General features: G+C 45.5%; 1 protein-coding gene across 1 annotated transcript in view; it reads right to left on the reverse strand.

Moving 5' to 3' along the window:
* Positions 1-13956, reverse strand: part of PHAF1 (phagophore assembly factor 1) — a 29177-nt gene extending 15221 nt beyond the window's left edge. The window contains exons 1-4 of the mRNA XM_024733497.1: positions 13822-13956; positions 13588-13703; positions 7756-7838; positions 3637-3720 (exon numbers count right to left, since the gene is read on the reverse strand). Of these exons, the coding sequence (XP_024589265.1) occupies positions 3637-3720; positions 7756-7838; positions 13588-13651 (231 nt within the window). The 5' untranslated portion in view covers positions 13652-13703; positions 13822-13956. The remainder of the gene's footprint in view (positions 1-3636; positions 3721-7755; positions 7839-13587; positions 13704-13821) is intronic.
* Positions 13957-14711: the final 755 nt, after the last annotated feature.

The raw sequence follows: 14711 nt of genomic DNA on the forward strand, positions 1-14711 counted from the left end.
ACCACAAAAAAAAAAAAAAAAAAATAGCTTCAAAATACTGTGGTTTACAAAAACAAAAAAAGATGGAGGGAGAGGTCTATCCTACTAGAAAACAAGTCATATTACCTTAGCTTAGGTCAAGTGTGACAATATTCAGCTATATCCCTAACGAAGAGCATCTGGTCAAACCTGGAGAACCTCAGGACCCTTGTGAAGTTTCAAAAGGTTCAGCCTCAGATGAAATGTCAAGAACTCAGGAATGAGACAAAGGAAAAGGTATCGAACTCTCAGCCACTAGCGATGCCAAGTAATGAGCGTTGTGAAGTTTTTTATGACAATTGCGTCAAGGGCTAGGCAGGCAGTAGCATAGCTGGCTGAGGCCTAGAGCACCATTTGGTATCCTATAGCTGGGAAGTTTGGCCCCCATTGAAGAAGCACAAGCAGAGCTGGTTCAATGTCTGTTTGCCCTGACAATCAGGGCTTCATCCTGGGAAGGGCTGTGGGACACTGGGTACAGGAGCATCTGGCATTGTCACAGGAACAGAGACATAACAGGCAGTTCATTCTTGGTCAGACTTGTCTCTAACTTTGTTTGAGAATCATAACTGAACCACAAATTGGGCACCTCTTCACTATAAGGTGCAGCTATTCTGATCCTACCTGCTGCTAAGAATCACTCCCTCTGCTGGGCTGTTGTAGCACTTCAATCTACCCTTTCCTACACTATTAGTATATGCTGCTCACTGGTACCGCTATTAGCATATGCTGTTCACTGGTACCACTGAGTTAAGCCCCTTGAGGTCTGGCTGATTAGTTTGTACAGAGGAGGTATACAACACATGTCAGGGAGTCAGCTGGGTATGAAGATAGCTAAGGGCAATATGAAGCTCAAAAATATGAAAAGTGGTGCCAAGAGAGGTCATGCAAGGGCAGGGGAATAGCTGTGATTCATGACACTATCTTCAGAAAGCCTGGGCATGGCAGTGTATTATGCCAAACTGGTATGCCATTTTACTGAGGCCGGGGTCCCATGCTGGCAGAGGCCTCAACCCTCAGCCAGAATCCCTGCTTGTATAGCAGAGGCAAGCACTCTGCCTCTTCGAGTGCTACTACTATGGCTGGCTAACGATCCCCCAAGGGCTGCCCATCGCTCACTCTGTGGGCCTCCAGGGTATTCTTGCTGTGACACTATCATTCACCTGCCAACAGCCCACACCAACACTTATGGTGTGGCACCTGTGACACGAAGGACTCTAAGACAGTCAGCACTCTGGGTCCCTTGCCAGAATCAACAAGCAGATTTTGACCTATGGAGCTTGCTGGGCCATAGGGACAAGTAGCTGGGGAAATCTGAAGTCCATGGTTTTCCACCCTCTGGGCTGGAAAGGACCTTGATTTCCCTAGAAGAGAAGACATGGCAGCACCCAAGATAGGAAAGGAAGACACGTGGCTGTAAAGATTGTGACTTGTGAAGCCTCATTCCATAATGCTCTCTCATAGATAGGGAGTGAGAGGATGGGGAAACTGCAGGACATAGCATCGGGGAGAAGCAGCTTCTGAAGCCCTTGGATGGAGGGGCAGGCAGATGGGTGAGGTCAGACTTGGTACCAACCAAGGCACCTGAGGGATTACTTCCTCAGTTTCCAGAGGCTCAGGCAGGGCCCCAGCCCCTCTTTCTTCATAGGGACCCCACAGAAGGCAGAGAGAAGGTTCTATTCTATCTCTTTTCCCATTCCTCACTTTTCTGCATAGTATGCTTACACTATTTTCTTCAGCTTTTATCACATCTATTTCCCATACTCATCAACAAACCTCAGCCATTTCTATTCCCAGTGGCCAGTTACTGCACTCTGGTAACATAGGGTTAAAAGCTTGGTGTCAGCTAGACCACTTATCCTCTGTCCCTCTGTTATTTCATTGGTAAGAAGTACCACTTACAGGCTTGTTAAGATTAAATTAGGAAATGCATGGGAAACACTCAGCCATGTGCCTAACATGTACTAAGTGCTCACTAAATATATAATATTGTCCTCACCATGCTGTAACTCTATGGTAGACTGCCTATCTATCCCCCACTGTTGTCTATTTAGGTTGCTTCTGGCTTTTCATTACTATGAAAAGCCCTGCTGTAAATATCTGGCATTACTACCCTCCCCATAATCTTTTTGGGTTATGTTTCCTAAAGTGGATTTACCAAGTTAAAAACAAATGACTCTTTGTAAAGGTGTTTCCAGATTAATTTCCCCTAATTTGTGATGAAGCCACACTGAAGACCACCTTCTACCCTTTGCCAGTGTGGAACTTCTGGTCAGTAAAGACAGGATGACTGAGCCTACAAGAGGAGGCAAGGGTGTTGTGGGGATAAGAATGTTCACATCAAACTTTCCTTTTGGAAAACCATCATAAATGAGGAATTCTTATTCCACGTACAGATCATTTTTCCATGTTGTCTTCCAAGCCTTTTGGAAAGGCAACTCTATATATAACCTAACCAGGATGGCTCTGGCATGCCACTGCCCTGAGCCACATTCAACCTTATGACTCTGAGGCATGAGTCTGATGTCACATGACTAACCTTTCATGTCCAGGCATTTGTAAATAGTGTATTAAAAACATCGTAGACTGAAACAGGTGTTAGTAAACTGCACTTGACTGCCAATTAAGACAACCCTACATACCAGCAAGTTGTTTGTTTACATTTCCTTTTTTTTTTTTCGGTATGCGGGCCTTTCACTGCTGCGGCCTCTCCCGTTGCGGAGCACAGGCTCCGGACGCACAGGCCCAGCGACCATGGCTCATGGGCCCAGCTGCTCCGCGGCACGTGGGATCCTCCCGGACCAGGGCACGAACCCGCGCCCCCTACACTGGCAGGCGGACCCCCAACCACCGCGCCACCAGGGAAGCCCCTTTTAAAGGGGCTCAAGAATCAACTCAGTGCTGGTGGTGTTAAGGTCCAAGCTTCAGCATTTTAGGAAGAACAGTTTCCATTTTTCACATTCCCAGTCTTTTGTTTGACCCAAGAATGAAGCAAAACAACAAGATATAAAAACCTTACTAGGGCTTCCCTGGTGGCGCAGTGGTTGAGAGTCTGCCTGCCGATGCAGGGGACACGGGTTCATGCCCTGGTCCGGGAAGATCCCACATGCCACGGAGCAACTAAGCCCGTGCGCCACAACTACTGAGCCCACGTGCCTAGAGCCTGTGCTCCGCAACAAGAGAAGCCACCGCAATGAGAAGTCTACGCACCGCAAGGAAGAAAAGTCCCCACTCACTGCAACTAGAGAAAGCCCCCGCGCAGCAATGAAGACCCAACGCAGCCAAAAATAAATAAATAAAATAAATGCCAAATACTTAGCTCCTCTCATTTTCCTATTCAACATAAAAGCCCCCTCCCCACAGCATGTTCCCAAATCTTCAACACTCTTTCCCCCTTCACCTCTGGAGCCTGGGGCTGGAGTCCTTCCCAGCCTCTTTCCAACCATCCCAATCCACCTCCAGCTTCTCTCTTTTTAGGGGAACAGGCACAGCTTCAGTTCCCTATATTGTGGTTGTCTCTAAAACACAAAAGTCTACTCCCACTTATGAGTTTCAGAAACATCCCACAACGTCACACGTTAATCAGCCTGATGTGAAACTTTACTCGTCATTTATAGTTACCTTAAGTCTCTGATTGAAAGCATCAAACAGTAGTTTGATCCCGTCCTGAGTCAGGTTAAGGATGAGGTCATGGCTTAGAGGAGACTACAAAAAACCAAAATAATAAATAAATACACACTCTGAATATGTAGTATTCTCACCAGCACCCACTGAAACCTTATAACATAAATGCAGTGTACAGGGAATATCTAAGTGTAGACAGCTGACAGGTTTGGAAGCCAGAAACTGGTTTGTGAATGCAGTGTCCTCTACTTCCAGCCTTTTGAGTTATTACCTGGGGGGAAAGGCCAAAATTATGGAGTATACAGGCCATTTTCTTTCAAGGGTCCCGGGTCCACATTTGTAGCATGGGTTTACTGCTGTCAAACCTACAGAGTAGTTGATGAGGAATAAAAGCCTTGTAAAAGGCCTCGCCAGGATCCAAACTCAGCAAGTAATGGTCAATGCATGTTAGCTCAACCTATGTCCGTTCACTCCCAGGCTGTCTGTACCACCCACAGGAAAACACATTTTATTCTTTGACTGTTTTATGCCAGATTCCAGGACAAAGAAGTACCTTGTGATCTGATTATGTATGAGATGACACTCTTACTCCTCCCTCCCTCCCCGCACCATCCCCTATCAGAAAGTGAAAAGCCCAAGTCTAATACCTAAGGAGTCATATTTCTACATTTGCCCCTTCTGAGTCCTGGGGGGAGGGGAGCAGCAGCAAATCAGTGGGCAGAGCTGGCCTTGAGTCTTGGTGAGCTGGTGACCTTAAGTGACTCTCTAAACTTCTCTGAGCTCTAGTTTCTTCATGGGAATACCATCATCCCTTCCCCTCCAGGGTTGTTATGAGGACATAGATAGTAGATCAGAAAGCACCAAGCTCAGCACTCAGCATACAGTACTCTTTCCTAAAGTCTGCCCCACCTGCCTGCTTCTGTGCCAATGCAATCAATTCAAAGTCTGAAGACTCTCCATATGCCTGAACCAGGCTGCCCAGAAGTAGAAAAAAACCATCACCATCCAAACCCCTGCCCCTTCTTGAAACTGGCACACAGTTGTCAAAAGGGTTTAGACAAGTTTCTTTATAGAGCTTCTCAAGGTAGGCCCAGTAAATGAAAGTATGCCTGTGAGAGACAGAGATATGGGCTGGAAGGCCAGGTGCCACTGCTGGTGTGGGCCTTACTGGAAAAATTCTCTAGAAGGACCTTTCTGAGATTAGCTCAGATTGTCTGCTCCCCTCCACCTCACTGAGCTTCACAAGACAGCAGGCCCAGGTGGCACCATTATGCCTGGCAAACACTAGAAGAAAGAATGTTGTAATTTTCCAGTAGGTCTGTATGAATGTCTAAAACCATTAGGTGTCAAGCATGATAATGGAATAATGAACCCTGACCTTAGGTCACTTATTCTCAACCCAGAATACACAGTTCTATTTCTGAGAGGGCTAGTCCATGGTGGTAAGCAGGATGAAGCAAGATTTTAGCATCTTTCAAGATCCTTGCTTGGAGTATCTGAATTTTCTTACACGCTCCCAACATCTGATCATTTTTTCCCCGCCATTGTTACAATTCAGGACATAACTAAGCAATTTTCAAAAGCAAGCAATTTTCAAAAGCAAGCAAATCATCCTCACAATTAATGTTTTATTAGTACTTTATATCTACAGAACCAAAATACATATGTACTATGTGGTGCTTAAGCAGGTACTTTCCAGTTCAGTAAAGCTGTCTCTGCTAGTTGTTAACATCTCTTCCCTGTAAGAAAGATGGGACCTACTTGATATGCACATTTAATTTCCAAGGTGTGATTTGCTAGAGACAGGATATTTCTGAAATGTTTAATGGGGCCAAATGATTTTCTGCACATGATGGGAAGCAAAGACACAAATGGGAAAGGAAGGGAAGGAGGGCAGAAGAGGACAGGACCCACATTTAAGAAGCAACATATGAGAGCTCTGAGAGCCTATTTCCTCTTGATCCTCATCAAAAGATTATTCTATTATAAGGAAACCATATCCACTTTACAGAAGGAGAACCAGTCGGGTTATTAACTTGCTACAGTCGGACAACCAAGAAATGGGGAAAAGCATAGATCTGAACCAAGGTTTGGATTTAAAAACCTATGATTCCGGGGGCTTCCCTGGTGGCGCAGTGGTTGGGAATCCACCTGCCAATACAGGAGACACAGTTTTGAGCCCTGGCCCGGGAAGATCCCACATGCCGCGGAACAATTAAGCCCGTGAGCCACAACTAGTGAGGCTGTGTGCCACAACTACTGAAGCCCGTGCACCTAGAGCCTGTGCTCCGCAAAAAGAGAAGCCACCGCAATGAAGAGTAGTCCCTGCTCGCTGCAACTAGAGAAAAGCCCCGCATGCAGCAACAAAGACCCAATGCAGCCAAAAGTAAATAAATAAATAAACAAATAAATAAATAGAACAAACGAAAAAAACCCCAAAACCCTATGATTCCAGATGCTTAGAAGACACTGGGGGAAATTAGCTTAATTAATGTTAAAACTACTATTTGTACCCAAAGACTGGAATGACAGACAACAAGGTAGTGATATATGAAATATACTTCATTTAAAATAATTGGTTAAGAAAGTTTAAAGCCTACTTTCTAATGTATCTAATCTTGGGTGCTTAAATCTGATTTAACTAAATGTACTGGTGGCTATAAGCTCAAGAAGTAAGCCTATTATCCCTGTTTTGATGGCTGCTACCTGTCCTGAGTAAGTCCCTCATGGTCTAACACTGAAAGTCAAATAAGGTTAGGGATGATCTGAGTGCAAAAAAGAGGAAGTCAAAAAAAAAAAAAAGAGGAAGTCACCATCCTTCACATAATAAATGAGAAACCATTTTGGCATTGTGGCTCCACGAACCTCTGCCCAAGTCCTGTGTTTTGTGGTAGGCACAAGAATATCCAAGCACTTGCTTGGAGATTAAGCATTCCCTGTCTCAGAAGGACCCCTCACATGGGCCTCACTAGGCTGGCAGAGGGGTACAGTACTATGAAATATAATGTTTGGGTATAGGTAACAGGCTCAACTCTGACAATAAGCCAAACTGGGAAGCCTCACAGAAATCTCACCCACCTCTAATCCACAACATTCTTCATGTCAAAAATAAGCTGTCAATTGCTTTAGGATCAGAAACTAATTGAAACAAATGGAAATAAAATCATCATTTTGGTACTTAAAAGGGTCTCAGAAAAGGCATTGAGAACATCTTATAGCCTGTGTAGGATCAAAACTATTCCCTGAGGTTTATGACACATAGGGCACCACAAAGGTTGCTCCACAGCGTCTGTGTCCAGAAGAACTACGGATTCCAGTGAGTTCAACAGAAGGGAGACTGCATTTTTAGAGATAAGAAGAATCTTATTTCTAAACGTCTATAAAAATGTTTCTAACTTTACTTATAAAACCTAATAAAAGAAATCCTGATGTTCAAAAAGTTCTGCTCCAGTGCCAACCTAAAATATAGTATACTCTTTCTGGAAACTGAAAAGGTCCTTGTAGGTACATATAACATTATACTATAGGGGTTAATTCTGGGCACAACATTAATAGAGACTACCATAAATCAGACCAAAAAAAAAAAAAAAAAGTAAAACATGTCCATTAACTTGGAGCCAATGTTTTGTAATTTCCATATATCAGATCATTCTCAGTAAAGGGGTGAGCTATACCTGCTTTTTTTCAAGTCTGGGATGGTGTGCTAGCTAGAAACCTGTACTGCAACAATCCCGAACACAAACCAAAGCAATCAACAAAGCAGAAAAGACTAAACATGAAAGTGGAAGGCAAGCACCCTAGAAGACCAGACAATCCTTGAGGTGACCTCCCACTGAAAAAGTCCCTTTTAAGAGCCAGTAGGTAAGTCAAACATAATTAAAAAAACCAAGTTTGGTTATTACGGCTCGTCTAAGCTTGGCAGCACTAGATTATCAAAACCACAAGTTTCAGAATCAAAGAAAATGTACTTGGTAACTGACTAGTGCTGAAGACTCTCCCATTCAAATGCATTGACCTAGGAATTCCTGCCAGTCATTATCTCCCAGAGCATCAGCCTCCAGAAGTGATTCACTAAGTAGGGATGCTATTTCAGTAAACAAATCAGCCACCACTCACCTGTTCACTGTAGAGAACCTGGACATTTTTTATGATGCGACAGTGCTTCTGAAGAATGGCTACTGCCTGAGCCAGAGGCATTCCTGAAATAAAGCAAGGACACCTGTGTTGTTACTTGGGCTATCCATTTACTGGCATCTATCACTGTACTTGGCATTAGTCCCTGTAGTAAAGCCTGGGGTGGGAGCAGAGGCCACTAAAGTCTATGGACATATTGAGTAAATAAAAGTTCAATAAGCAGTAAGAGCTAGAGAATAAAGTTAACGGCAAGCACTAAGGGAATAAGTGGATTGTATAAGGGGAGGGAGTAAATATAAAAGACTTCCTGGAAATGGGGACTTCCATGTTGATCCCAAGCAGGCAAAGGGCTTAGAGAAAGCAAGTCAGCAGGAACCAAAGAATAGAGTAAGAAATGCACTGACTGCATGACTCTGGAGGCCAAGGTTCTGATTCTCACTCTGCCATGATTACATATAACCTAGACAGGTCCTTCCTCTCTTCCTTTCTGATATCTGTCTCCTCTTTTAGTCTGCAGGAGCACATGATTTGTAAGGGCTCATTTAAAAAGTGAAAAAAATCACACATTTACCAGAATCAACTTATTTTATGAAGGATTTCAATGGATTCTCACTTATCAACCCACAAACATCCTCTAAATCTTAACACTTGATTTTTTAACTTGTGGGCCATTTTAAACAAATTTACATATGCCCCCAGTTTAAGAAATCCAGATCCCAATGACATCTCAAAGATTCCAGGGACTCATGGGGAACAGCAAAAAGTATGTTCTCACAGAGTGCATTATATTTCAAACAAGAAACTCACAGAGACAATCCAAAAACAAAGCTTCATGAGTGCAAGGATAGTGTCTGTGTTATTCACCACTCTCTGGATCCCCAGCACTGGGGACCCATACAGTGGCTATTGAATAAACATTTATTTAGTGGGACTGAAGGATTATGGGCTAGGTAATAAGAGAAAGGAAGAAGGACCACCATATGACCTTGGGGCAGCACAGTGGCTCACATTCAAGATCAGTTTACCTCTGATTCCAGGAGAGATGTGCAGAAAAGAGCTCACACACAAAGAATTAGAAAGTTAAAAAATGTGTGACCCATCTACATTTAAACAATGATCTAATCCTGCCTTCATTCAATGGTCCATTCTACGGTTTGAAGAAAGTTGGAGGGAACCACACCTTAAGGTACTTCCCAGCCTTCTATAGCATAGAGCCTGGCACATAGTAGAGACTTAAATGTTTGTTGAGAATATGAACAAGTTGATGCACCATTCAGCTTTGCCATTCCTGAAATGGAGGAGCATCTATGCTGTCTCTCCCATAGGGAATGGGCAAACATCCATGTAGGCAAGACAGATAACCTCAGGTGCTGAGAAAGAGAAGGCCACATGGCACAAACCAGTTTCTTGAGGGACGGTTCTTTTGCACCTAACCACATCAAATTCCTGGCCTTGGAATCTCTGGGTCCTGAGGCTTCCAGGGAGTAACCCACCTGGAGGAGACAAAGCAGCCACCAACGACCAGTTGTCACACAGCTGCTGGTAAAGGAAGGCTACAAAAGGTCTCTAAAGGGAACCAACCATGTATATGGCAAAGAAACCCGAGCACCATTCTAGCTCTAAGAGTCACCTAAACCCCCAAAGGGTGTGGAGTATATGGTCAGTCTACACATCCTACACCTTACTCATTATTTGCCTGCTTATAACCCTCCAGTGGTTTCACAATCCGGGGGGATAAAACCCAAACAACATGCCATCACCTAACAGCCCTGAATATTCTGGACCTTGGCCACCTCCTCTACTCTTTCCACTGCTCACCAAGCCTCCCTTTGTTCCTAGCACACATCAAGCTCTTGGCCACCTTAGGCTTTTGCACTAACTCAACTCTGCTGAAATGTTCTTCCCATAGCTGGCTCTTCTCACTCTTCAGGTCTTGGCTCACACTTCACTTCCCTGACTGCCTTATCTAATGAAGCCTCCCATTCCATTTATTTATCTGTAAGAGTCTCCCCTACATGCCTCCTTGAGGACAGAGACAATGTCTGTCTTATGACTGTATCCTCAGCACTCAATCACCATGCCCACCACACAACAGTAAGTGGTTCTATGTACCTGTCGAGCTCTGAATGAGTGAAATAAAGCAATTAGGTACAATACATAGATCCTGTAGGCCCTTAGGACCACCCTCTCCCTCTGAGAAGTCTCATCCTGTCTCCATCAATACCACTCTTTCCTGCTGTTCCTCCAACTTTCCCAAGTCTCTATGATGGGCAGTATTTCCTTCTGCCCATCCCTCATTCACCCAAACAACTAGTTTCTGACTTACATCTCAATCTGTTTTCTGTATATATCAAAAGGCAAATAGGGACTTCCCTGGTGGTCCAGTGGTTAAGATTCCACACTCCCAATGCAGGGGGCCCAGGTCTGATCCCTGGCCAGGGAACTAGATCCCGCATGCCGCAACTAAAGATCCCACGTGGCACAACTAAGACCTTGTGCAGCCAAATAAATAAATAAATATTTTAAATAAATAAATAAACCTTTAAAAAAAGGCAAATAAAGAGTTGACAGATTAAAAGTGACTTTTTAATCTTCTCTTCAATCTGGCCTCTCCTCTGTATTCTGGATCTCATCTCTAACACAGTCACTCAAGCCAGAAACCTCTAGATTCCTCTTCCTTACCCATATCTCCAAATCTAGTCTCCAAACTTTCTTCCTAAACCCATGCCCACAACACTTTACTAATAGACATCCTTTTTTCCACTGAACAGAGACTCTTTGATAGTGTCCCAGGCAGCTAACTACAAATAGGGAATCTGGGGATCTGATCTTCTTCCACTAGTACATCACGCTCTAATTAAAATACCAAGTTGCTTGCAGCTCCCCACACTGTCTATCTTTCCCACTTTTTTTTTTTTTTTTTTAAAACCTGACTGGAAGATTTATGTCTATGGAAGTATAGTTGAAAAATCTGGCAGTAGACTTCTGATAGGGCCTTCCTGGTGCTCACTGGCTCCAGGAATGGTATTGGTTCCTACAGATTAATAAGAAGCCTTCTCTGAACTCCCAGGTCAGGTCAAGTCTCTTCTCCCCTTCCACAGCACCCTATACAACCTCTACGTCATTATAATAAAATGAACTATTTCTGTACTCCTTCCCTCCCACTAGACTAAGCTCTTCAGGGCTTATGACCACTTCTTACTCAATTTTCAATGATTATAAGCAGAGTCCACATAATGACCCTTCAATAGAGTAAGCCCCCAGTCTCTCTGGAACAAGGTAATCTCAGAGAAGACCATTCTCCAGTGACCCTTTAAATCTACCTTGCTTGGGCATTTTCAAGATTAATTTAAAAAAAAATTTTTATTGGAATATAGTTGATATAAAATGTTGTGTTAGTTTCTGCTGTACAGCAAAGTGAATCAGTTATACATATACATATGTCCACTCTTTTTTAGATTCTTTTCCCATATAGGTCATTACAGAGTACTGAGAAGAGTTCCCTGTGCTATACAGTAGGTCCTTGTTAGTTATCAATTTTTTTCAAGATTAATTTAAAAACAAATTTAGAGATATGTCTCCATACCAATACATCTTGCAAGTCTCATTGAAAACATTTCAAGTTTGCACTGCCTTTATTCCACCATTGGTCAACCCATGGGTGGCACTCTCAGAGATTCCTCTCTGCCTAGGCTTTCCTGTCTCTGTGTTGTTGGCATTTCCCTAATCTGCCAAGAGTACACAAAGGCCAGGAAGGCAGCCAAAAAGCTGGATGCAGCTCCTCACTGTGCCAGGTGGATGATGGCAAGGGCTAGATATATCTGCATTTGCACAGATTCCAAAAAGAAACCTGGAGACCTGGAAAGCTGAGCCCATACTCAGAAGGACAGAGCAGTGAGAAGCAGAAAATCCCTGTTAGGCTTCTTTTTCTCCTCTCTGCCTTTCTGAGCCTGTTCTTCATCTGGCAAATGGAGGTTACCTTACAGGGTTGTGGTGACTTTAGTCTAGCCTAAGAATGTAATTCTAAAGCACAGATCCACTTACTAGACCTATCCCTACCTATCAGCCTCAAGTGCAGTTTAAATGTGTTGAGGGCTGGGAAGAAGATTGAGAAAGAGGGAAAAATTACTTTTTTATAAAAAGCTTGGGGAAGTTAAATGACCACCATATCTCAGGCAGACACAATTCAAAAATATGAATTTTTTTTTTTGGTCATGCTGCTCGGCTTGTGGGATCTTAGTTCCCCGAGGAACTAAGCTTTCACTCAAAGTTCAATTCTGGGCCCAATGTACAAAAATGCTCTTTTCACTGTTTGTGGTTGCTACTTAGACAGCCTAAAAGAACTACCCAAATCCTTAATTCCTAGAAACTGGCAAAGTTAGGAGTAGGGGTTAAGGTATCAAAGCAACAGTTGACAGAAGAAACCTTACTCTCCCACCCAATTTTTTGGAAATCTCAAATGATATCCTAATCACTACTTTTGACCCAGAGACTGCACTACAGAGATCCACAACCTGGTCACACCATTAAGCACAGTTTGAAGCTATAGTTACAGTTTTCACTCCACCCTGTGAAGTGCTGGTATGAGCATAAGCTGTGGTTAGGGGAGGTTCTTTCCTAACTAGAAGCCGAACAGCATCAGCATGACAAATGGGCCTGGCGGCAAAGATATTATTATTAGCCTCTCAATCAAGTTCTTGGTGCTTCACAAGAAGCTGCAATGTCACGAGAGAAGGTGACTGAAAATTCTCAATAAAACTGGCTCCTGCAACCCAGAGGAGGATTGTTGTGTTCAGTTCACGGAGACACTGAGCACCAGCAGAGTCCTACCAGCAAATCTGTTCTGCAGTTTCTCAACTACCCTATCTCCATAGACACGAGTCTTCCAGATTCAAGGATAAGCTATAGCCCAATGGAGCAGCTGCCTCAGTCCAGTAGCCCAAATTAGTGTGACAAAAGTTCAGCCCTGCACAAACAAACAGCACAGACACCCCCACTCCCCACCCCCTCTTCCTAGTGCTGGAACATAAAAGTAAACACCCTCTGGGGTTACCGAATGCAAATGATTGTACACATAAAGGTAGTGACGTTGAGGAAAGGGAAAAAATGGGCCAAAACTCACAAGATGGCTAACCTGCATTTTCTACAAGCTAAATGTTACTTTCCCCGCACTCCTATTTCATTCAACCTTTAACTCTCTCGGCTAAGGTCTGGGTTTAGATTACACCACACATCAACCACATTAAAAACGAGAAGGAAGCTAGTCATAAGTTCCTTTAACACACACAAACCCTCCTTAACTCCCTTGGCCAGATCCCCGACATCTGACGATGAGAACAGTGCCTGGGTTTCTCCTAGAGGCTACCCACAGCCCAGAAAAGCAAAGGGAGACAGACCACTGTGGCGGTGTTTAAGGGTGTCAGTCACTTCTTAGTTATTTGGTCTGTAAAATGGGGATAGAAATAACAAGAGTAGCGACCCCGGCGGCATACTTGAGATAATTATGCAGAAGAGAATAGGGCCTGGACCTGAATCAATGTTTGGGGCGTGTCAGCCATTGTTATTGTTATTATTACTGAAGCACTGCCCCAGGAGGAGCCCCGCCGAGGCCTGATGCAAGGGCGTCAGGGCCTGGCAGAGCGGCACGCTGCCGAACCGGGGCGGTCGGAGCGGGCATCTAGTGGCTGGAGCTCCAAAGAGCCGAGGAGCCGCGGGCGCAGGGGAGTAAGGAGCAGAGCCCAGAGGTGGGAAGGGCCAGAAAGGAAGGAAGGAAGGATCAGCGAGTAGGGTCGTGAGGGAGGACCCCATACTCACCCAGAGCGAATTCCCATTGCTCATTTCCCAGAGAGCGCTCGGGCACTACCTCCAGATCCAGCATTGGTTCGGCTCGCCGGGGCGGCCTCCCTGCGGCAGTGCGGACGGGACCGGAGCTGAAGAAACAAAGCAGCAGGTGACCCACCGCCCCCGCCGACCCGCGGCAGCCCTGTTCTCCACCTCTACCCGGTCGCCAGCGCTACCGGCCCAACACCACACCTCACCTGACCTCACCTGACCTCACCGGCAGCAGCCTTCAGCAGCGGCGGCAGCAGGAGCGTCTGCGGCAAAAGTGGCGTGCGGGGCCGTAAAGTGTGGCAGAGGCGGGGCGAAGGCGGGATTTCAATCGCGGGGGAGGAGCTAAGGCGGAGTCACTCAGGCGCAAACTCCGGATAGGCTGCTGCGACAGTCCGGGCGAAGGCAGAGAGAGGCCTCAGAGTACCATCCGGAAGTGCTGGCGCTCTTGGAACGAGGAGCGCCGTACTCTGTGAACCTCTACGTCTGCACACCACACCGCACACGTTTCACACAAGGATGTCTGAACCACGCAATACATGCATGTGACATGGCTGTACCGCACCTGTCTGCCGTCTCTGCATGTACGGCCCACTCACAGTCACTGGGCGCAAAAGGCGAGTTCCGAGGGCGCACCACCTGAGGTCCAGCGGGGAGGGAGGACACGGAGTCTCAAAGCCCAAGACGCGCCAGCGCCCTGGCACTCCCGGTTGGTGCCGAGACTGACAGCGGCCGCAGCTGCCTCTAGTTGTTCAGGAATGATTCCTTCTCGCTGCGGCCCCTGGGGCTCGGGTCGAACTCAAAGCAAGCGAGGAGTGGGCTCGAGCTTGTGCGTAGGGGCGGGGCGGGGGGCAGTTGAGGGAGAGGACTAGGGTAGAGGGGAGGAGCTAAGCCCGACCTCCTGGCTGAGTACCTTCAGCTGTGCGCAGCCCCCAGGGCAGCAGCTCAGACTCCGCCAGAGCCGGCTTTACTGCCAACGCTGTGTGGTTTTGACCAAACCGCTTGTACTCTTTGTGCCTCAGTTGCCTCATTTACAAGTCGAGAGTAGGGGGTCTTTTAGCCTGTTCAGCCTGAGCTATTGGCCCGTGCCCTGGGACACTCTAAAACTG

Source organism: Neophocaena asiaeorientalis, unplaced genomic scaffold (assembly GCF_003031525.2).
Source record: "Neophocaena asiaeorientalis asiaeorientalis breed wild unplaced genomic scaffold, Neophocaena_asiaeorientalis_V1.1 scaffold90, whole genome shotgun sequence".
In the NCBI taxonomy this organism is placed as follows: Eukaryota; Metazoa; Chordata; class Mammalia; order Artiodactyla; family Phocoenidae; genus Neophocaena; species Neophocaena asiaeorientalis.